General features: G+C 37.1%; 2 protein-coding genes and 1 non-coding gene across 3 annotated transcripts; 1 reads left to right on the top strand and 2 right to left on the bottom strand.

The window, feature by feature from the left end:
• Positions 1–409: 409 nt before the first annotated feature.
• LOC112191045 lies at positions 410–596 on the bottom strand. The gene has a single exon (XR_002932761.1). It is a non-coding gene; the product is annotated as a U2 spliceosomal RNA (small nuclear RNA).
• Positions 597–10,339: 9,743 nt separating this feature from the next.
• LOC112185859 (DNA polymerase alpha catalytic subunit-like) lies at positions 10,340–11,674 on the bottom strand. Its single transcript, XM_040513302.1, has 5 exons — positions 11,660–11,674; positions 11,447–11,521; positions 11,149–11,213; positions 10,871–10,961; positions 10,340–10,762 (listed from the first exon to the last, which is right to left on the bottom strand). The coding sequence occupies exons 1-5, from the start codon at positions 11,672–11,674 to the stop codon at positions 10,340–10,342; spliced, it is 669 nt and encodes a 222-aa protein (XP_040369236.1).
• Positions 11,675–17,737: 6,063 nt separating this feature from the next.
• LOC121051194 (zinc finger BED domain-containing protein RICESLEEPER 1-like) lies at positions 17,738–19,138 on the top strand. Its single transcript, XM_040513301.1, has 3 exons — positions 17,738–17,885; positions 18,289–19,029; positions 19,134–19,138. Exons 1-3 carry the CDS (start codon positions 17,738–17,740, stop codon positions 19,136–19,138), a joined length of 894 nt encoding a protein of 297 aa, XP_040369235.1.
• Positions 19,139–24,272: the final 5,134 nt, after the last annotated feature.

Genomic DNA, 24,272 nt, shown 5'->3' with positions numbered 1-24,272 from the left:
GAATGCTCATTGAACTCTTTTTTTTTTCATGTCTCCATTGCAAATCAAATGTAATTTTTTTTCAAAAGATGGGTCTAAAGTTTCTTGTTCTACCATGATTAAACTTCAAAGCATCATATTAGAGAGATATAATAACTATGCTAGAGAAGTTTTTGATGAAAAAGAAAAGAGGGAATCGAAAAGAGTTTTGAAGTCTTCTGTGTCTACGGGAAAATAAGGAAGGGTATTTAAGGTCATTTTTTAAAAAAAGTTGAATTAATATAGAGAGTGTGTGAATAGAGAAAAAATGTGTGTGAATGACATCACCCTAAAAAAATAATACAATATTCAATGAATAGTAACTGATCATGTGACCTCTAACCCAACAGGTGGAAACATATGTCTAGTAGCAGTGAATAGTTTACTAACCTAGTGACCTGGTGAACCTGACCTATTAGCCCAACGGGTAAACTTGCTCTAATAGCAAGCTATTGTGGCAAGTCATCCCCATCAAAATATTAATTTAATATCGTGTGGATTATTGATCCACATATAAGATATTACACTAATAAGAACAGTTACTACACTTGATCTTAGCCAAGAGGCCGAGAAAGAACTGCTTTGAAACCTATTAGTCAATTAATTTTAGGGAGTGAATCCTCTCTTGAGCTTCTTTCCCTCCTAACCTACCTGAGCTTTTCACTAGATTTCGATACGTGGCTATAATGAATCTAATGGTCTACAATGTTAATATTTTTATTTTTTCTGTCCCCTATTTCTTCTCTTCCTTCATGTGCGTCTCTCTCTCTCTCTCCAGTTCTTCTTCTTTTTCACTCGGTTCTTCTTCTTCTATATGAATAACCATACACAGTATCAATATGGCTTGGCTTGTGTTTGATTTGGAGGGATTGAGGAGCAAGACCAATGACAAGAAGTCAAGAACAACCTCCAATAAACACCACAAAAGCATGACCCAGAAATTTTTGAAATCCAAAGTCCGTTGTGGATGACTCATGGGTCTTCTTCTGCTGCGGTTTTGCCTACTCTCTCTCTCCATCTCAGTTTTCTTAATTTCCCAGGTTTCTATCGGAAATGCTTCGTTCTTCTTAGCTGACTTCAATTCCTCTCCTCTCACAATGGTTTTGATATTTTAAGGTCCAACAATCTTTTATGTTCAATTTGGGATTGAAATTCATAATTTAGGGATGGGTGTTCCATTAATTCTCTCAGATAGACGGAATCAGCCACATCCATCAATCAATTTGGCCTTCTTTCAAAACTTGAATGATCGCTGAGGTTTGGGGGTGTCATCATTTCACCCCTTCTACTTTCAATTTTTAATTTTTACCCCCTAAACTTTTCAATTTCAATCAGCCATGTCCAATTTCTACTATTCCGTCCAAATTGGAAGTTAAGTTTGACTTTTGAGGGCTAAAATGGTCATTTCAACATAAAAAAAAAAATTTTAATAAAAAATAATTTTTTTTTCTTTTCTGTTTTTTAGTTTTTTTTTTTTTTTTTGTCTTCAACCTATACACCACAAGTAATAATAGGTTTATAAAAATAAAAAAAATACTCTAGGTGGTTGAAAGCTGCTCACTGGTCTACGATATTTGTGATATATCTCTGATAAAGTGAAGAATTTTAGGATACATCCCCAATAAAGTGAAGAAATATTTGTAAAAAATAATTTTACACTTTATCTGTAAATAAATATCTGTATATCCCCAATAAAGTGAAGAAATATCTGTGTAAAATCATTTTTGGTCTACGATATTTGTGATATATCTCTGATAAAGTGAAGAATTTTAGGATATATCCCCAATAAAGTGAAGAAATATCTGTGTAAAATCATTTTTGGTCTACGATATTTGTGATATATCTCCAATAAATTGAAGAATTTTATGATATATCCCTAATAAAGTGAAGAAATATCTGTAAAAAATGATTTTACACTTTATCTGTAAATATCTGTATATCCCCAATAAAGTGAAGAAATATTTGTGTAAAATCGTTTTTTACACATATTTATTTATAGATAAAGTGTAAAATTATTTTTTACAGATATTTCTTCACTTTATTAGGGATATATCCTAAATTCTTCACTATATCGGAGATATGTCACAAATATCGTAGACCAGCGAGCGGCTTTCAACTAACTAGAGTATTTTTTTGTTTTTATAAATCTATTATAACTTGTGGTGTATAGGTTGAAGACAAAATATAAAAAAATAATAATAAAAATGAAGAAACAGAAGAAAAAAAAAACTAAAAAACAGAAAGAAAAAATAATAATAATAATAATTTTTTTTTTTAATTTTTTTATGTTGAAATGACCATTTTAGCCCTCAAAAGTCAAACTTAACGTCCAATTTAGACGTAATAGTAGAAATTGGAAAGTTTAGGGGGTAAAAATTCAAAATTGAAAGTACAGGGGGTGAAATGATGACACCCCCAAACCTCAGGGGGGTAAACTGAAATTAATCCAAAAAAAAATTAGTCAAGTTGCAGATTAATGACACGTTTACTTACTTGGAATGGAAAATAATCATGAATCGGAGACAAGTGGAATGGGAGAAGAAAGGAATCGGTATTGATTCCGGAGGAATGATTCCTAAACCCATCTCCCCCATTTGTAATCGAATTCCTGAGTATTCAGGAATCGATTCTTGATAAGGAGGTGGGACCTACATCCATTCTGATTCCTTCATGTGTTAGTAAACGCAAAAATTCTTTTACCCGGAATCATTCCGATTCCTTTATGTGTTAGTAAACGCATGAATGTTTTTACCCCATAATCATTCCATTTCCTTCCAAGTAAGTAAACGTGCCCTAAGAGTGGCTATTTGTTCATTCTCTCTGATCGTGTGTATTTGCGATGATTTGGGGAGTGATCTTAATCATTATGATGAGATTTCATAAATTATTGGTATTAATTGGCAAACTCTTTTGCATCATCATATTGCCAACCTGATCGGCAGAGAATGAGAAAGAACAGTAGAAAGAAAAGAAAATGAGAAGGGGTCAGAGTTTCAGAGAGGAAAATAATAATATATTGGGAAAAGGACAAAACTCAAAAGAGATAGAAACCATCTTCAAAGAGATTGAAACATATCAAATGAGTTGTGGAACATTAGATTTACTATTGCCACATGTCTCAATCTCTTTAAAAGCTTAGGAAGCTCAGGTCAAAAAGACGCTCTGGAGAGAATCCTCTCCCTTAATTTTATACTAATCTGTCCACTCATTCTTAACACACTTTTCAATGTTGGGACTTGGCAGTTGTTGAGAACTTAATTGCTCGAAAAGTGGTGGTGAATTATGAAATTGAAACAAACAGAAATATTGTTGAATTAATGAAGTTCAAATTTGAATGGGAAAAGGAGTTCATAGATCAATTGGTTAAGAACGAATATATTTGCTTGATCTATCCTGCAGGCTTTACAATGTAAAAGTCGCACAGCACTTCACTCTGCAAGATTTACAAGCAAAATAACCCTTATCTTTTTTTTTTTTTTGAATAGAAGTTGATTGATATTCAATAAATCAACAGCCAATTAGCCATAGCTTACAAAGCTTACATAAGCAGTCCGGAAAGAAAATCCGGTAAAACCTATCCAAGCTAAAGCAAACTAATTAAAATCAATGGGAAGCTCACATTTAAGCAAGCCTGCCCAAGCATGAGAAAGTTTCGCCTCCTACGGAAAGAAATCATTCAATTAGCCCTCACTTTCCAGTCACACAATTGTGGTACAAGCAAGAAACTAGAAACGTCATAGAAGACTCATAGAAACCTAATCACACTCAAACAGGCTTAAGATCCCAATCAAAGCAATTAAACAATAGCCAGCTCCTTCCCTGGAGAGTTGGAGCTGATATTTGCACCATCATTGTTACCTTCATCTTTCTCATTCCTCAAAGTATGCTTATTTCTTCGTCCAACAGGACGGCCTTTTGTCTTTGGAGCTGTCCCTAGCGAAATCGGAACCTCCACCAACTCACCAAGGTGAAATTCCGGAGGTATGAAAGCCAACCTAGGCTTAAAACTCTTCTTTTTCACACCCAAGGTCAGATGTTTTTCTGAATTTAGCCCAACAGCAAGGCCATTTATATTGGCCCCATCAGCAAAGTAGTCTGGCCCAGTCCCATGCAGCCCCGGTCCAAGGCCAAGCTGAGCAGTCCCAGTCAACCCACCAGTCAACACTAATTCAAAATTGGGGTTTGCTGCAGAATTTTCCGGAAGGCTTATAGAGCTCCTCGCCGCCGGCGAACCCGATCCTAGCACCAGTGTTCCAGCCACTTCCGCCACCCCAGAAACCTCTGGCGCACCTAGTCCCATCGTCATCAGCATATCTGACCCAGCAACCAACCCAAAAACTGCAGCTTCCGACGCCGCCAACTGACCTGGGTTTGCTTCCACCGCGCGGTCCGACACCTCTAAAGCCAGCGCAGTGTGCGCCTCCGCCTTCAATCTGCCATCACATATACCCCCACCATGACCGAAAAAGCCACAAGCTGCACACAGCCCATGACATTTTTCATACTGGAGTTCCACCAACACCGAGACCGTCGGAGAGAATTGAAAGGTCAGCAGTGCCCAAATCCTCCGCCGAACGTCCTGTACCACACTGATCCTCTGAATCGGATCCTTTCGCTGCACCGCCCTCTGATCAACCCGAACAAAGGAACCCAACGCTCGTCCAATTAGGGTTAAGGCTTTCTCGTTGCTTGTAGCAATGCGCAACCCCTTCACCGCCACCCAAACCTCCAGGAGATGCAGCTGAGCCGCCCCGAGATCTGAAACGCTGTCATAATCTGCTAGCAGCAGCATAGAGTTGTTGTAGAACCATGGACCGCTTGAGAGAATCCGATTCTTCACCTCACTATCCTTGAATTGGAAGACAAAGATATCCTCCTCCTCATGCCGGATCAGAACTCTCTCCTTCAACCCCTAAACGTTGGAGATCGCCGCCGAGAATGACTGGATCACCACTGTCTTCTTGGATAACAGCCGACCACAAAGGTAGAAGAATGAATCATGGATTGCATCCTCTCCTCCAACAAGGCTCACAATGGCCTCCTCAGAAAGTGCAGAAGGAGCCACCATGTTCTCCTTCGCCATCACGCGGCAACTCGATCAATGGTACGGCTAGGGCAGAGAAACCCTAGTAGAGCAAAGTCGACTTTTTTTTTTTTTTTAGTTTATATAGTTGTCTTGCGTATTCATGCAAAGTAACCCTTATCGATGTAAAGTATATAACCATTGTATAAGTAATTTGTGGTTACAGCTGGCTTAAATTAAATTTGCTTTAGAAGAAAATATGTAGCAAAAAGAGGAAGAGAAAATTATTCTAAGAATAAAAACAACCCATGTATGTATAAAGGGAACATGTTTATACATACAAACACACATACACATGGCCCTTCTAGTTGAGTGGTCTGACTTGAAACTGAAGATGGGATGGCCATCATTGTGATGTTAAGAACTAGCTCTCAGAGTGTTAATAACAATGTAAAATTTGAATATAAGACAATTTTAGTTGTAATGTCTCAAAATTTAGACTGTAAATAAATTTGAGACCGTTCGAGTTTGTATTGAGTTTGGCTCCATTTTAACTCATTTGAAATTGGCTCATAAAAAAAGAAGCCAAGCTTGAGCCTTGACATTAGCTTGTGAACAAATGTTTTTTTCAAGGGAACATTTGATTTGAAATTGAGTACGGCTGCTTGTTTAAGATCTTAACTTCAAATGAAGGATTCCATGAACTCATGACAGGATATAAATTACATTTTAATTTCTTTAACTCATTCTCTTTTCATTAACATACTCTTTTGATTTCGATTTTATGACAAGTTTAATTTCGAAGTTCATCAAAACTTGAGTTTTAAGGATGAAAGATCGCTAATTAAACAAGTCGAGCTAGATCTTGAACAAAAGTGAGCTTGAACATATATGAAGCTCGATCTAGCATCCAACCCCATGTTTGAACATATGATGCTCGTTTTGGCTCAGCCGTTTACACCGCTACTATTCAAAACAATAAACTGTCAAGTTTAAGTAGAAATTAATTGAGTGTAACTAACTTAACCATTGTATAAGTAATTTGGGGCTACAGCTAGCTTAAATTAAATTAAATATGTAGCAAGAAGAAGAAGAATAAGATCGAAGAGAGAATTATTCTAAAAAAAAAAAAAACAACCCATGTATGCATAAAAGGAACACGTGTTTACACAGTGGCGTAGCTAGAAATTATATTGAGGAGGGTCAAAATTTTAATAGCCAAATTACCTTATATGTTAAAGAATTATCGGATAATTAATACTTCATTTAGTTACAATTGTCCACCAAAATAGCTTCAATTTAAAAGATGAATATATTACATTGAATTGATTTATCCCAAAAATTTTTGAGATGCCTAGCAAAAATATAAGAAAAAGAATAGTCTAATGTGTTATTGTACTCGGTCTAGTGTGAAAGTTTTTTTTTTCTTTTTTTGAATAAGGTAAGTTAGTCTTGATCTTCTTTGTTCGGAGAATAAATGTATTAAAATATGTGAAGCTGATCATAAGAAAGTGGGCCCAAAGTTTAGCTAGACCAATGAGCCGATCTTCTCACAAAAGATCAACTAAAATCTAAAATCTCAGCCAATCAAGTTTAGTTTTATATCAAAGATGCTTAAATTTAAGCCAATCAGGAACAATTTTCAAAAGTTGAGAGGGGTCATCTGACCCTTCTCGCCCTATATTGGCTACGCCCTTATTTACACACATACACAACCCTTCTAGTTGAGTTGATCTGACTTGAAATTGAAGATGGGATGGCCATCATCGTGTGGTTAAGAACCGGCTCTCGGCGCGTTAATAACAATATAAAGTTTGTATGAAGTACAATTATAGTTACAGTTAGGGCTGTCAATTCCGACACGACCCGATAACACGACTCGAAACCCGCACGAAATAAAACGGGTCGAACCCGCACGATTAAAAAGCGGGTTAGCGGTGGGTCAACCCGCCATGACCCATTTAATAAATGGGTCGGCCACGGGTCAACCCGCCAACACGAAATGAACCCGTATAACCCGATTGTGCTATGTTTCTTCTTGAAATTTTGGACGTTCGAAGTATTTCTTCATAAGATTAGACAATTTGAAATATTTCGCTTTTTAATTATTGGATTTAATTGTTTATGAATTATTTATAATCTTCGTCTTGTAGAGTTTTTAGTGAATTTAATCAATTTATGCATTTTTTAGTTAAATGGGTTCCATTGTTAACACTTAAATGGGTCATTTTGTCTAACAAGATACTACCTATTTATTAAATGGGTTAAGCGGGTTGAAAACGGGTAACCCGTTTAATAAATAGGTTGGGTTTGGGTTTAAATTTTTGACACGATTATTAAATGGGTTGGGTTTGGGTTTATATTTTGTAACACGACAAATACCTTAACCCGACATGAACCCAACCCGACACGACCCATTGACAGCCCTAGTTACAGTGTCTCAAAATTTAGATCATAAATAAATTTGAGACAGTTTGAATTTAAATTGAGTTTGATTTGATTTTAACTCATCTGAGATCGGCTCATAAAAAAACAAGCCGAGATTGATCCTTGACATGAGCTTGTGAACAGCTCATATTTTTTTCAAAAGAACATTTGATTTGGAGTTGAGTGCGGCTGCTTGTTTAAGAGATTAACTTCAAAAGAAGGAAGCCATGGACTCACGATAGGATATAATTTGCATTTTACTTTCTTAACTCATTCTTTTTTGGTTAACATACTATTTTGATTTTGATTTTGATTTTAATTTTACTACAAGTTTAATCTCGAAGTACATCAAAACTTGAGTCTTAAGAATCAAGCGGGCACTACTAGAATTATGGCCCCAGACATCGGCCAAAAACCGATGAGAAACAAAAACCCAACCGATGTCTTTGTGGGTGATGAGAAAGATCCGGAAAATGCAGACATTGGTTTTTAGCCGATGTCTAGTATTCGGGTAGACATCGGTTCCTTATTATAAACCGATGTAAATAGGTTTAAATGATAACAAACTTGCATGCTTTACTATTGTTAAACCCACATTTTATTGTATTTAAAGCTTAAAGAAATATAGATTATACAACACAAGTTTGCGTTTTAACATCGTTATTGATTTAAGAACCGATGAGTAATACTGTTACAGACATCGGTTCCCATAAACATTTCTTGTTCTTCATGATTTTGAAGCGTAATCTGCCACATATACCGATATATTTACTTATATTAACATCAGTGTGTAACGAAAAAACGATGTTAATAATCTATTGCACATCGTTTCTATTCAAAAATCGATGTCTGGATATTTTAGTAACATCAGTTTTCATTTTGGAACTGATGTCTGAGACTCGGTAGTATATCGTTTTTGACAATGAACCGATGTCTGGACATTTTAGTAACATCGGTTTTCATTTCGGAACTGATGTCTGGCACTCGGTAGTATATCGTTTTTGACAATGAACTGATGTCTAGACATTTTAGTAACATCGGTTTTCATTTCGGAACTGATGTCTGACACTTGGTAGTATATTGTTTTTGACAATGAACCGATGTCTGGATATTTTAGTAACATCGATTTTCATTTTGGAACTGATGTATCTGTATTACTGGACATCAGTTTTTATGGCTAAAACTGATTTCAACTTTATATCTAGACATCACATTCTATAAAGAGGATGATGTCCACAAAATAGAACTGTGATTATAAATTGCAAATTGGGGTATTATATCCAACATTCATCATCCTTAACAGTTTACAAAATGGGCAAAATAAAACCCCAATTCATGCACCTATATACTACAAGGCTAGCCTAGCAATTAGTATTCTTGTTTGTTCATAATTGCTACAAAAAAGTTAATTAAAAGCTAGTCTAACTCAAAATCAAGAAACTAGTCAGAACCTACAGCAGAGTCTGTAAGTAGTCGGCTACTTCAATGCGGACCTCGTCAAGTTGTTGTTGGGTATACCCTTTCCGATCCTTTACCGCCCACTACAAATACATATAACAATGTATGTCATAATGATACACCAATATTTAAAACATAGTTTTTTGTCAAATTACAATGCTTATACCTTGGTTGAAAACGAAAGCGTGTCATCATTAATAATATCCTTCATGTACCGCATAACATAATAGCCACACTCAACTCCACCCGGCTGCTTAGGTGCGCCCTATTTATTCATGTTATTGAATTAGAAACAGAATTATCATAGTAAAACATATATTGTAACTCGATCAACCACAAATACTATGCTTACCGGAAGTAATTTTAACTTAGGCACTTTGTTAACCCTCCCCTTTTCAGCATTGTAAGTTTTAACTGCACTGCATACCATTAGGTAATTCTTTTGTGTAACTTAAAGCTCACACAAACTTACCCTACAAACAATGAATTAGTTGCTTGTAGACAGGGAAGCAGGGGTCATTACCCACAGAAGATTGAATAACTAGACTAATGAACACAAAACAGATTAACTATTCTGACCAGAAACCAAAATGAAAACAAAAACCTAACCTAAACTGCTCAGATACCAACGAAATTTTATAGACATTAAGCTAACATCCTAAACTGGATACTGGTAAATTTTTAGGGATTTTGGAGATCATTTGCTATGGTAATTAATTAAAAGAAAACTGAGGACAGAAACCTGCAAAAACAGAAACTAAAGAAATAAACAACAAGATGATTTTTGGGCTTTTGGTTTTGAGACAACAATCGAAATAAACAAGTTAGAGACAACCTATCCACTCCAAAACAATCAAGCAACAAAGCTTTACAACTTGGTGAATTCTTTTTTGACCTCCTACTTCCCCTACCACTTATCTGAAATAGAAAAGAAAACAATTGGGAAGCTAATTGCCATAACTCTTGTTACTTGGTAAAGTACTTACAGTTTCATCGCTTCTACCAGTCAATTTGAGATATTGTAAGGCATAAGGAATTAGTAACAGTTCAGAAGAGTGTCAAGCATGCAAGTGCCAAAGTACGCATCAAGAAAAAGCCTGACACAAGAAGCAACCCTTTTTAAAATCAAATATGTGCTGGTATATTAGTTAGGACTTGACATACCGGACCAAGCAATTGACAAATTACTTCTAAATCACACCAATTACCAATACCAAAGGGTAATGGCACACCCTTAATTTGGCATAAAAATTGAAGCCTGTCTCTAGTGAACCAACACACAGGAACAGAGGACCTTGTTTTTTGTTTAATTAACTCGAAATGAGCCCAAATTGAGAATAAGATTCTATTCTCCACTTTTGAAATACAAGTTTACAAGAGAAACCCTTTATCACATAAATTAAATTTCAGAAATTAAATTTCATTGAGAACAAGATAAGCGAGTAAAGCCCACCTGGCCTCAATGCTCAAGACATTTGATCCGGCTTTAGAATTCTTATCTGCAGCCACTTTAGTAAACCCCATAGGAAATATGCCACCATCAAGCTTATGGACAACAGTAAAGTGGCTCAGCATACCAGCACTCCAACAAGACAACTCAATAATTTGCAAAACACAAGGCAGTGTAAAATAGATTCTAGGTCTTACCTTGGCCTTGTTACAGCAGACAACAGATGCAGAGACAATTTCGTTAACATTCTGCTTCTCATTGATAATAGTTTTCAAACTTATTGCAGTAACAACCACTTGAGGAATATCTACAGTTTTCTTTGTGGAAGCTGAGACCCTTATATCTTTCGAAGCATTCACGATCACCTCAAATTTGCACCAGCTTACCTGTACAGTAAAATGACATAATCTTAACAAAGAAACCAGAAAGAAGCCAAATATGGATTTCACAATATGACTAAGATGATGATGTATGCTGAGACTTGAAGATCTCACCCGTTGTGGAGCTGGGCAGATGGAAAAATTTGAAACTGATAGCCAAGAAGGTCCTTTTATCTTCCTTTTAACAAGGAAAAGTTCCAACGCGCTGCATAATATGTTTTGTTTTTCATTATTTCTTCTAAAGAAGAGTTTATAGTAAGATAATTGTTTTCTTTAAGATTGTATCTACCTGTAGGTAATCAAGTCAGGAATGAAAATATAATCACAGAAGGAAGATTCTAAAAGTTATATATCAGGTATTAAAAATGAAGAGCAACTCTAACTCTTTATACCTGCTATGAGTTCCTAGAAGAGCACAAAAAGTTTCTCCTTTTAGATCTGTTGATAGTGGTGGATCCTGCACCAGTGCAAATAATGTTCATAAGAAACTGAGTCAAAAAGTTTCTTTAATAAATCATCAAGTCATTCTGCATTATGCATCTCTGCTTCACAGGCAACGTTAAACAGCAACGACCTATGAAACTCCAAACATCTATGAGCAAGAAGCTGTAATACAGTTGATTTGCGATTGAAGGTCACTTTAGTGCTACCTAATAACCCTATTGATTTCATACTGGTTGAGTTATATACCCGGAATGGATAATTGATCATCAGTACATAATTCTCCCCTGCAGGTATGTCAGATCGCTCAAAAGCATAGTTCCTCTACAGTGTTCACATAACAGAAAGTGAGCAACAGAGGAAGAAAGAACATGAAAGTACTATGAACCTCCAAAAAAGTTTATTTTCTCATAACTGAGTCAACGCACAATTGGAAATATCAGAATTATTGAGTATGCAAACCTTGACAGGTGCCATGCTAAAAGATGATACATTGAGATCCAACAACTTCTTTGCTAATTCATTCTTTAATTATGAAGCCGCATCCTGATGATGTAGAAAAGAGCATCAACAATAGCAACCAAAAAAAAAAAACAAAGACAAGGCCAAACTAAATTTTATCTATATTCAAGCTTATACAGAAGAAAAAACCTACATGCAGCTTCTTACGAAAATCTGTGGGTGAAATCCTTGAGTCCTCGGCATCCTTTTCAAGCTTCATCATTTCGTCAGTTTGAAATAAAGGACTGTCCGGAATTGCATAGACACATCTTTGCATGTTCTTTACAACCGCACAACAACTCTGATATGAACTTCCTACTTTAACTACATCACAACAATGAATCAACTATAAAATAGGTTGATATGATTAAGCTTGTAAGATAATAACTCTTCAGAAATGAAACAAATTACAAAACATTCATTAATAAGAACGCAAAATAAGTGTTATAACATAAAACTCGTCATGTTTACCTTCCCAAATAGATAAACAGTGCCCATATTAGGTCCATAGAACTCTTCGTAAGCATCAAGCATGTAAAAGGGCTGTGACCCATCTGATTCCAGATCAAAATCCGAACTCCCTTCACTAATTGAGTCACTTTTGACCTCCACATAGCCGCTGCCACCAGTAAGCCCGGCCCCACCAGTCATCGCGGCCTTCCTTCCTGCCATAACATCCAAAACAACCACTGCTCTGTTAAAAACTGTGTTAAACCATATGTACCCCAATTTCCACCAACAAAGCACCATAGTGTATTGATACCACAGTAACCATTCTCAATATGTAAACCACTAAACTAATCCTGCTTCCCTTCTCTCTCAACCCATTTTGAAAAAGAAAAAAAAAATATATCAATCAAAATGGCCAAGTAGTAAACACACTCCATTCAAACACAATTATTAATGCTTCTTCCAAAGTCCAAACATATATAAGTTACTGCATGTTAACCATCAATGGGTTAAACCATATATAAGTTACTCCATCAATGGGTTGAGAGAATCTGAGAACAAATGAAGTTTTTAAATATCAACCTTAAAAAACAGAGACTCACCCATATTAAAAACACCAATGAAGTTTCCTCCAACTATTTCCTACAACCGCAACAGTCGCAAAAAAGATACAAAACAGATACATAACTAAAGATACAATCTTCAAAATCTACGATATGGGATCCAAAACCAATACATCAAACAATTCAATGCTTTACCAAAACAGATACAAGTCTACAAATGCAACTCAATTTCAAATTTTCAAGTCCAAAGTCAAAACAGAAAGGCAAAAAGTGACTGATGCAATTCGAACCCAGAAATCCAGAAGGACAAAACAGATCACATATCCAATTTTCATCTCATATCAGTCATATGTATAGCGTATAGCAAAAGAAACAGATGCAATTCGAACCCAGAAATCGAAGCAAGAAAGATGGCAGCAACTTACCAAGCTTGAAGTTTCCAAAATCGAGTCGAAAACTGAAATTGAAGCTGCTTCACCTAGTAGAGTTCGAGCCAAACCCAGACTTGAAGATTGAAATTGAATACCCAGAAGCAGAAATTAAGAGGAAGCCATAAATCGATTAAAGAGTGAAGACCCAGAAGCAGAAATTAAGAGAAACAGAAACCCAGACTCACCGCGCACCGTCAATCCATCACGGCGTCACCTTCGAAGAAAGAAATGGCGTCGTGCGGCAGTGCCGGAGAGAGAAACAGAGAGAGAGAGAGAGAGAGAGAGAGAGAGGAGAGCGGGGCTACGGGAGAGAGAGAGAGAGGCGAGCTTTAGAACCATGCTGGCACTTGGTGCTCGAAGTCGCACCAATCGAGGAGGATAAACTCCTTGGAGGCAGGTTGGACCAGTTGGGGTTCGGATCTCGGAGCAACGACGTGGTGGTGTTGGAAGAGAAACACTGGCAGAGGCGATGGCGCCGGTGAGGGGACGGAGGCAGTAGTTCAATGAGGGAGAGACAGTAGCCGTGGAAAGAGAGCAGGAGAGGGAGGAGAGCGCTAGGGTTTCAGAGAAGAGCGAGAGAGAAATAGCTGAACGCAGAGAACGAGCTCAGGTCGGGGACGCGAAGGAGGCAGTCAGAGACTCAGAGTGAGAGTCTATCGATTAGGGTTCGAAAGTTTTTAGATAAAGTGACTAAGTGTTGGGGGGAATTAAAATTTTAGACCCCGCGTTTCTCAAACTTTTAAACTTAATCCCTCCGCATTTTTGTAAATTTTTCGTACAAAACTTTTCTCATCGGTTTCTTTAGTGACTGATGTCCATAATAACAATAGAAATCGGTTTCTTCACAAACTGATGTTAACATGATTTTTAACATCAGGTACAATCCTGACCGATTTAATAGTGGTGATGTCTAATGACATTATTCTAGTAGTGGGGATCGCTAATTAAACAAGTTGAGCTAGAGCTTGAACAAAAGTAGGGCTGGCCTGGCAAACCGTAAAACCGAAGGAACCGCAGAGCATATGTATTTGCATTTTTCTCGGTTCGGTTCCTAATGAAGTGTTATCGGTTCGGTTTCGGTTCTTGTTTTTAAAACCCCTTTAGAACCGAAATACAGATGTCAGTGTATAAGTGGATATTACGGTCGAGCTTATTTCTATAAAATAGACTCATTCTCATTTGATCCGGCGCCAACATCTGATCTGTCTAATTCCTATCCATTCGATCAAAGTCATCAAACCCTAACATTTCTTTAGTTCTCTAGTCTCTAAGCCTCTATCACAGAGAGCCTCAGACGCTCACTGAGTCACTGCCTCACTCTCTGCCCTCACTCCATTCTCTAACCCAGACGATCGAAAGATTCAAAACCCAGACGAGCAAGACGATCGCACTCAAAGATCGGACGATCGCCTAGACGAGCAAGACCATTGCGTCTTCGATTTGCGATTTGGTTGATGCAATCTGGACCCTAGTCTTCGACCACCATCAATGTAAGTCTGGACCCAGTCTCATGCTTTTCTTTCACTCCCTCTCTTCTCCTTCTCCTTCATCTTCTTCTTCTTCTTCTCTCTTCAAGTTTCAGTCTTTCAGTTATTTTCCATAGCTGTTGACTTCAGGCGTTTGACTATTGATGACATCTTCAGCCGTCTTCTTGAAGTCAGAGGCCGACCCGGAAAGCAGGTGCAGGCGTGCAGCTATCGGAGTCCGAGATCCGACAACTATCGGAGTCCGGAAAGCAAGTGCAGGTGCAGGCTCTGCCTCTAAAGATTTGTGGTATAAAAATTCAAACTTTGTTCTTGTTTGTTTCAAACTTTCAATTTTTGATGGTTTTTGCTTACTTGGTGCGATTTGGAATCCTATGTGGTTAATTTGGTAACCCATTTATTCGATTTGATTAGGCAATTACTTGGTCATGGTTGGTACTTTGATAATTCACAAAGATCATATAACAATTGTGGTGTGCTAAGATAATAACATACCCTCTCCTGAACCAAGATTTTTCATTTTGTTTTTTATTTACCACGCACACGGATACATCTCTTTGTTAACCATCCTTCAGAGCATATATCTTCCATCTTAAATATCAAGTATTCACCATTCAGTTATTTTCAACTTTCATTTTTGGTCAGTAGCTTCTTGTGTAGTGCTTGGAAATGTAACTAAATTTTTCACTAATCTAGTTTGTTCTTACTAGCGTTTCAATACTGGATCTATGAAACGTCTAGATGCTTGCTAGTTTATACTCATTCTACTTGAAAGTTCAATACTCTTGGGTAAAATGCTTACTTTTTAAGTGCTAACTTTTTGGTATATGGTTTTCTCTTTGTTTTTATTGATTTATTTATTTATTTTTCCTCAAAAAATCATTTTATACACTATCGCACTCCTGCATTACTGTGCAGGAGTGGCACTCCCTTCAATTTAACATGATGTAGCGTTATGTGTTTTGAATTGATCTCTTTTATATTACAAGATCACTCATTAAGAAGGAGACCAATTTTTGGTAATTGTACATGTGAATTGATTTGCCTGATTATAGTCTTGTATATAGTTATGTCTGAAGAAGGGAATACGATGCATTCTCAGGTTACAGCTATAATAATAGAAAATTCATATTGTTATATTACTGTGAATTAGTTACAGAGGTAAAAAAAAAAAAAAAAAAACTCAGTTTCTAATCTCAGCTATCAGTTCTGGTGTTTTAGTGAATATGTTATTCTATATGATTCACCTGTTTTCTTTATTAGTAACACTAGTTATTCAAAATTAAACTATGGTAACCAACTTGTATTGGTACCAACTATTTACATGGTATATGAATGGTGGGAGGAGTAAATGAAATAAAATTTGTGGGAACTTGTATTGGGACCAACTATTTACATGGTATATGAATAGTGGGAGGAGTAAATCAAATAAAATTTCTGGGACATATTGTGATGGAAAAGTCCATGCACATGCGCAAATGGAAGAGGATTAGTTGTGGGAAGTTTCCAACTTGAATAGCAGAGTACAATAAGTGAATGTCACTCAAGTTAGAAACCTGATAGATCACATAGTGCATTTTATTTTCAAACTTTGATAAAATTGTTTGCATTTTTCTAACATTAGATTTGCATAAGTTAGAAAAACTGACTTAATTGATGGAGAATGAGTAAGGAATTTTGCATAAATTGATTGCTACCTGACATGTGAATATAGAAGAACCAAATCTGTTTTTTTTTTTTTTAGATTCTGTGCAGCCAAAACTCTGAGACACTTGACTTTCATTCTTCCGCCATGGCTTCAACAAGAAGAAGCATGTACCTAGAGCAGTAAACCCAGTTTTTACAGGTAGTTTTCTCTCTATCCATTTATGGTCTTCTCAAATTGTATAGGATTTGATATTCATTTTCTGTGGGATTGATTGGACTGTGTGGGATTGATGGTTTGAGAATTGTAAACTGGGCTTTTTTGTATTTACTATGCATTTGAGGTGAACTGGTAAATGGGTTTTCTTTTGAGTGCTCTGTTGCGGTATAGATTATAGAAGAACCTACTGCTACTATATGACTGCTACTACTGCTAGTGCTCTGTTGCTCTGTTTTGCTCAGTTTTGTTTGTGCTTAGTTAACTGTTAATGAAAAAAAGATATTTGCATCTGTTTTGAGGCTAGGAAATATTGCTAAACAAAATTGCTTGTCGTCTTCATTTCAGGCCAGGGAATATTGAGGTTGTACATATGCTTACAGCTTGCTGCCTTTGAGATCTACTTCCATGTCCGCAACATCTGCTAGCTGCTCTAACCCATATGCTTCCAGTGACGAACCATCCGCTAGCAATGACATTGTGCTTGTAAGCAACAACCCCGCGGCAGAACAAGTAGCAGTTGCTCCAAAACGGACCAAAGCAACCAAAGCAACCAGAGCTTCTACTGCTTGGAGCTCTGTTGACAAGAGAAAAAGAGGAGAGAAGAAGAAAGGCAAGCAGAGTCGGACGTATGGGATCACTTCACGAAGGAGGATCATCCTTTAATTGAGACTATCGATGGAGTGGAGAAAGTGGTTGGCCATACTAAGAGAGCTCAATGTAAGTACTGTCCGACTCATTTGGCATGCAATTCATATGAAAATGGTACATCTTCTCTTAGGAAACACATTGAGATAGTGTGTAAGGGATACCCTGGTAGAGTTAATGTAGAATCCGGCCAACAGGTTTTGACTAGTGATGGTAGAAGAGGTGGGAGTACTTTGGTTAGTGTGAATTGGTCACAAGATAATTGTGTGGAAGTTGCAACTCATATGATAGTTGTCGATGAACTTGCATTTAGTTTCATTGAAAAACCGGGTTTTAGGTATTTTTGCAGTGTTGCTGTGCCCTTGTTTAAAGTTCCATGTAGGAAAGTCATAGTAAAAACCTTCCTAGGCATGTATGATGCCAAGAAGGAGGAGTTGAGGAGGGAATTGAAGTCTCACTGTGTGTGTTTAACAACGGACACTTGGACTTCTTGCTATAATATAAACTACATGGTAATTACTGCCCATTTTATTGATCGGGGATGGCAGATGCACAAAAGAGTCCTTGCTTTTTGTGTGGTTCCAAACCACCTTGGTGTAACCATGGGAAAAATCTTGGAGAAGTGTTTGATTGATTGGTCAATAGATAAGGTTTTAACAATTTCTGTTGACAATGCCTCTGCCAATAAGCAAGCCATTGATTACCTTAGGAAGAAAATGTGCAATTGGGACACAAAACCAATTTGTGGAGGTAAGTGTATGCATGTGAGATGTTTGGCTCACATTGTAAACCTAATTGTGAGGAGTGGACTGAATATGATGGAGAGGTCAGTAGCTAGCATAAGGAATGCTGTGAGATACGTTAGAAGTTCGGGTGCAAGGTTGGATGAATCTAAAAGCTGTGTAGAGCAGGAGAAAGTTGAATGCAATAAAATTTGCATCTTAGATGTTCCAACAAGGTGGAATTCCACCTTTCTTATGTTGGACACAGCTTTAGAGTTAAAAAAAAGCATTTGAAAGATTGAAGGATGAGGAGGATTCAAGGTACAAAAAGTACTTTGATGAAAATGAGGAAGATGAAGATGATGATGAAACTGAAAATTAGAGTAAGAAGAAAGTGCCTGTAAAAAGGGTAGGGCCACCAAGTGATGCAGATTGGGACAATGCAGCAGTTTTTGTGAAGTTCTTGAAAGTCTTCTACGATGTGACCCTTAATGTTAGTGCTTCACTTACCCCCACTGCACACAAGGCATTCCATGATATTGTTACTATTGAAGCAGAGCTTCAAGATCTCAGTTCTATTGGGGTAGGGCCTGATTCAAGTGAAGCAGACAACGTCTTGTACAACATGGCAGTCAAGATGAAGGCCAAATATTCCAAGTATTTTGGGAACTTAGATGACCTGAACCAACTCTTCCTAGTTGCTTTGGTCTTAGATCCTAGGTATAAATTGAGGAACATTAGTTGGTTGTGTGATACAATGTTGAATTTGTGTGATTGGGAGATCAAGAAGAAATGTGATGACGTAAAGCAGCTTGTGGTAGACTTGTGTGACTTGTATGGGCAGTCTAATGGTTCACATAGTAGACAGACCAAGACCAAGGGTAAAGATCCAAGTACTAGTGCAACAGGTACTAGTAAGAGTAGAAGCAAAGCAAGGATTCTTAGTGGGAAGAGGGCTGTTATGCAAGAAGACTGGAATAGGCAGCTTGAACAGAATAACGATGTTGTGGTGGGACATGAAGTTGATAGATATTTGCTGGACCCTATAGAAAAACCGGCTGAAAATGATGATTGGAAGATTTTGGATTGGTGGAAGCTGAATGGAGGTAAATATCCCAACTTGCAATCATTGGCTAGAGATATATTAGCCATACAAGTGTCAACAGTTGCGAGTGAGTCAAGTTTTAGCACTGGGAGAAGGGTAATAGATCCATACAGAAGCTCTTTAAATCCAAAAACAGTTGAAAAATTGATATGCCTACAAAATTGGTTGAAGGCTGATGCTATTATGGGGTTGGAGTACATTCCAACCATGGAGGAAATGGAGTCATACGAACAGATTGAAGCTGGTATGTATTTTTGATGTTTTTAGTTTACTGTTTTTGAAACTGGTACAACAACTTTGGTCAATTTATATGAGATTGACTGTTTTGAGTTTTGACATCGTGCAGACCATGAAAAAGAGGATAGAGAGAAAGCTGAGAAGGCCAAGAACGTTATTGCTGCTGCATCTGCATCTGCCCCAAGTGGCAAAACAACCAAGAGTTCTGAGGCTTCAGCTTCTGCCCCTACAACCAAGAAGAAAAGGCATAAAAAATGATGCAATTCATCAACAATCAAGGATGCATAAAGGTCTGAACGTTTTTGCTTCATTTGAAGTTCTTTTTTTTTTTAAAAAAGTATCCTAATATAGCTACACACAGATTCCCGACTTGGTTTCTAATATAGCTATTTTCCAAAGTCTTAGCTGTACATCATTACCCTGACTTGGTTTCTAAATTAAATGTCTTAAACTGTGATGAGTGCCTAATCATCTCTTATAGTGTATACTGAGTTTTAAAAGGGTCTTCTGAGTTCTGAGCTACATTAGTTTTGTTTGTATGCGCTTTGTTCTGTTTCAAGAATCTGTGTGTAGCTCTCTTTTCATTGAACACTAATGAATGCAGATTTGTTATTTTGTATGCAGATTTGGTGTTGAATATGGAAGGCCGGAAGCCTTGTTGCATTGATGAAGAGGAACTGAGGAAGCCATGCTGGAAATGTTTGATTGTTTGCAGTAATGCACTTTGAAGAAATATTGAATCATTCATGAACTATTTCAATTTTAGTTGGTTTGTTTCAGTTTGAGACTTTGAATTGCTCAGTTTGATGTTGATTGTTGATTGTTGATGTTGATGTTGATTGTTGATGTTGAATGTTGATGTTGAACTATTTCAATTTTAGGTTTGTTTCAGTAGGAGACTTTGAATTTCTAATTTGTTACGTTGATGTTGATTGTTGAATATATAGATTGTAGATTGAGTTTTATGAGTGAATGGTATTTGCAATATTGAATCATTTGAATATATGTATGGAAATCAGGAAAACTAGAAGCTGGAGACTAGAAAAGGCTGAAAAACAGTTTGTCTATATGGAAAAATCGAGGAACCGAAAGTGGAACCGAACCAAACTTGGAGCCAAAAACCGAAAAACCGAGTGTGAAACCGAAAAACAGGAAAACCGACTAGAACCGAAAAACTGAGGAACCGACCCGAGAATGGTCGGTTCGGTTCCATTTCGGTTCTTGATACAAAAATCATCATACCAGAACTGATTATCTCTTCTGGGTTCTGGTTCCGGGTTCTAATTTTAAAACCGTAAAACCGACTCAGGCCAGCCCTAAACAAAAGTGACCAAGCTAAGTGTGAAGACATATGAAGCTCGATCAACTGATCTAGTATCCAAGCCAAGTTTTGACATTTGATGCTCGGTTACAACCCCAGTATTCAAAACAGTAAACTGTCAAGTTCAAGTAGAAATTAATTGAAAGTGACAAACTTAATGACATGGGTCCATTAATGTAACCCAAATCCTGGCTACAAAACCTAGACACTAACCCGAACACAAGACTTTATATCATACCGTACAATCCGAAAGTCGAGATTATGAAACCTGTATATCCGACGCCAAGTACCTACAAAAGTAAATTCCAAGACTACTACAGGCAAGTGACCATAATCTCGAATTTGTGCCAAAGTGACAACTACTACGTACTTTTTAGTTTTTACATTGATCAATCGATCAACTGCCTTGATCCAAAGACTAGTGCTTATTAGTCCACACCATATTGAAGTCCATGTGCCTAGTCCACACACACTGTTCAAATTGAACAATATATACATCATATGCGCACACTACCTAATACATATACTGTAATACTGTATCTAGTTCGAGTTAGCAACTCAATTTACATGGTCTAGATAAACAAGAAAGCTCTATCCAAAGCTACACCCGAACTGAATCGTATTTCTAAATGCAATACTTGCGACCCTTGGTCGTTCTACGGTTCTACCACGTTCATATTGACGCGAGGTCGAGTCATGCTATTTGCATCCCACACCAGCGTGAAAGGTCTTGACAGATAGCTCGATCAATCCGGATCTCTTTTCATTCTTCGCAACCCCCTTTCCTCCTTGATCATGCAAAACAGGGGAAACCCATATGTCCCTTTGCATACCAAAATCATTCCGTCAAGTTCAAAAATAGCAACCCAACCTTCTCCTTCATTATTACCACACACCTTCCTCTCTCATGCTTGATTTGATTTGATGCCTCCACTCCATACGTCTCTTCGAGTCCGGCATGTCACGTCGGAATCACGCGTTGTCTGGGACTTCTCCAGCAGCCATCAACATACGTACCCTTTTCCCTGCCTTAGCTTAATGAACCCAACTAACTACCCAACCATAGCAGAAGCTCGATCAGACCTACCTGCATAGCCCGAGCAGCTGTAGTACACTAATAGTCGTAGCGCAGACACAAAAAACAGACACCCATCTAATCCAATATACACAGTACGTGAAGCAGAGAAGCAGCCATGCATATGATGATGCTTGTTTAACCATAAATACACCCAATGACTGAATGACCCCAAGAAGCAGCACAAGTAGGCCGGCTGGGGCGTGACGTAGGGGTGACGTGAGGGTGATGATGGAGCGGAGCATGCATGCTCGAAGCGTGCGAGACCGGGTCTGGCAAGGTTAATGATGCTGGGGAGGGGGTTTGAATAATAATAACAAAATAAAATAAAATGAAAAATGGGGAGGGGTAATGATGGAAAAAGGGTAACGGAGGTTAGATGTCTTGGTCAGAACCCGGCAAACAGACGTCAAGTGCCGCTTTCTTGTCCCCTAATCACGCGCCTTTCCCCTGTTTTTCTTTGTCCCCCACTCTCTCTCTTCAAAATATTGTTTTGTTTAATCCAGTAATCTTTAATCTCTCTCTCTCTCTCTCTCCCCATTAAATGCCCCTTACGTCGCTCTCACCGGCTCCATTTTCTTTCCTCCGCTTTCCGCTTCTGCCCTTCGTACTTGTTGGTAATCCCGAGCAGTTGAGGCATTTTATGCTGGGGCAGACAGTAAATACCATTTTTGGCCAAAAATTGATCAAAAATTCCATTTACTACCCCCACTAATAGATTTATTTTTTAAATAATTTAATTATTAATGATCGTTGATAACTTGATACGTGGGATTCATTCAATTTTGTCACAAAAAGAAAAGAAAAGTGAAACATAAAATTTCCACATCCATTTTACTGTATTAGGCGAGTAGCTGGATTATGAGTTTCGAGTTTTTACCTAATCAATTATAAGTTTTAGATCATCACTCTTTGTTTTTATAAGTGTGATGTGAAGTTTGCTATATTAGGAGTGACTTCTTTTTATCCTGATCTTGATGGATTATATTTAAAAATTTCACTTCAAAATACATTTGTTAAAACACATTATTTGAGGAAGACGTTGATATTTCCGTATAATTACAATTTTTGTGCTGGAAGGATATAAAATATCCGTACGGATAGATACGTTGATAGTTCAAAAGTATGGATTGATGGAACCATCGACATCCATTAGGGAGAAAACAAGAGAGCTTACACTTCCTAATCACCATTCACTGAAAGAGCTACCAAATAATTCAAAAACAGTGTGAGTACTAGTTTGTTTTTGTCAAGATTTTAGATGAAGCAGTATAAAGAGAGGTCTTGAAAATAAAAAAGATTAAAAAAAAACACGTTCAAGAAATTTATACCAACTCTAAAATAGAACAAACCTAAAAGATCTGTCTCAACTCAAAGCCTAATATTGTTAATTAAAAAAACAAGTTTCATGACTCTTAACTCCCCATAATTGTCCCGAAAATCAGAGCTATTATCTAGTGTGTAAAAGCCGCCGGAGAAAAAACAATTGCAACTATAGTAATTAAATGAGTTAGCTTTCAAGTATTAAATCCCTTTCAAGTATCAAATCGCATTGCGGTTTACTCTTTTGAGCAACATCCATGTGTCTCAGCTTGTTTGCTTAATTTGTTTTTGAATTAAATTCTGCATTCAGTTGTGAAAGTTATGCTTTGAATATTTTCTTTTTATTCTATTCCAAAACTAGAAACAGTATGCTTACTCTGCTTTATTCTATTCCATAATGAGATGACTTCTGGATCATGATTGAATAGCATTTTTTTTTCTTGATCAAGAGAAAAATTATAATTTGTTCAATTATGGAAGAAAGGGGCCAAATTATGGCCAACCAAGAAAAAGATATATTAAAAAACCAGTAACTTTAGATACATGCCCGTATTTATTTTTGAGATAGAGAGGTTCCATATTTTGGGGTCCTATCTCATCTTTGGTCCCTTCGGAATGTTTATGCTCTTATAATTTTGAATGCTCAGCTAAAGAAGTCTCCATATTAAGATTCTATCTGATATCTTTTGCTTTCAATTCTAAACTAAAACTAATTTTAAACATTACATTTACATCTCAAGAAATCTCAATTCCATATATTTGGTTTACTTACCAAAGCCAAATAAGTTTGATAAACAAACATATTAGGAAAAAGGGTCTCAAGTCGCACCTCAAATGCTTCGGTTTTGCAAAGATCGATTATGATTCACGTAAAATTTGTTCTTATCAAAAATACGTTATGCAACTAAACACAATTATCGTCGTTAGATTCAACCGTTATTAATCAAAATCAAATAAAAAAAATTAATAATACCTAACGGGGTGGGGGGCGTTACAGCCGTAGCTGCAATGTAAACTAACCAACCGCTCTCGACCAAACCATATTTTTTATTGCCTCCACTCCCCGATTTTCCTACACTAAAATCCGGAAAATAAATATTTCTCACCTGACCCAAGAATCGACGGCTCATATTCACCAATCCCAGTCAATCTCAGCCGTAAACCTCACTCCTCCTCCTCCTGTCCCAGATCGGCGCCGTGCAAAACCAGCCGGTCCGTAAATCACAGACAAACTTTTTATTAAACCCAATAAAAATATATATATAAACCATGAATTCCCCATTTTACCCCCTGATTGAGTCCGCTTTTTAAAAAAAATTAAATTTATCTCAGGCTTCGAGCTCCTCGGCCTAAA

The sequence above is a fragment of the Rosa chinensis genome, chromosome 2 (genome assembly GCF_002994745.2).
Source record: "Rosa chinensis cultivar Old Blush chromosome 2, RchiOBHm-V2, whole genome shotgun sequence".
NCBI lineage: Eukaryota > Viridiplantae > Streptophyta > Magnoliopsida > Rosales > Rosaceae > Rosa > Rosa chinensis.
Note: the sequence above shows the minus strand (reverse complement) of the source record. Positions and strands in the feature narration are given on the sequence as shown.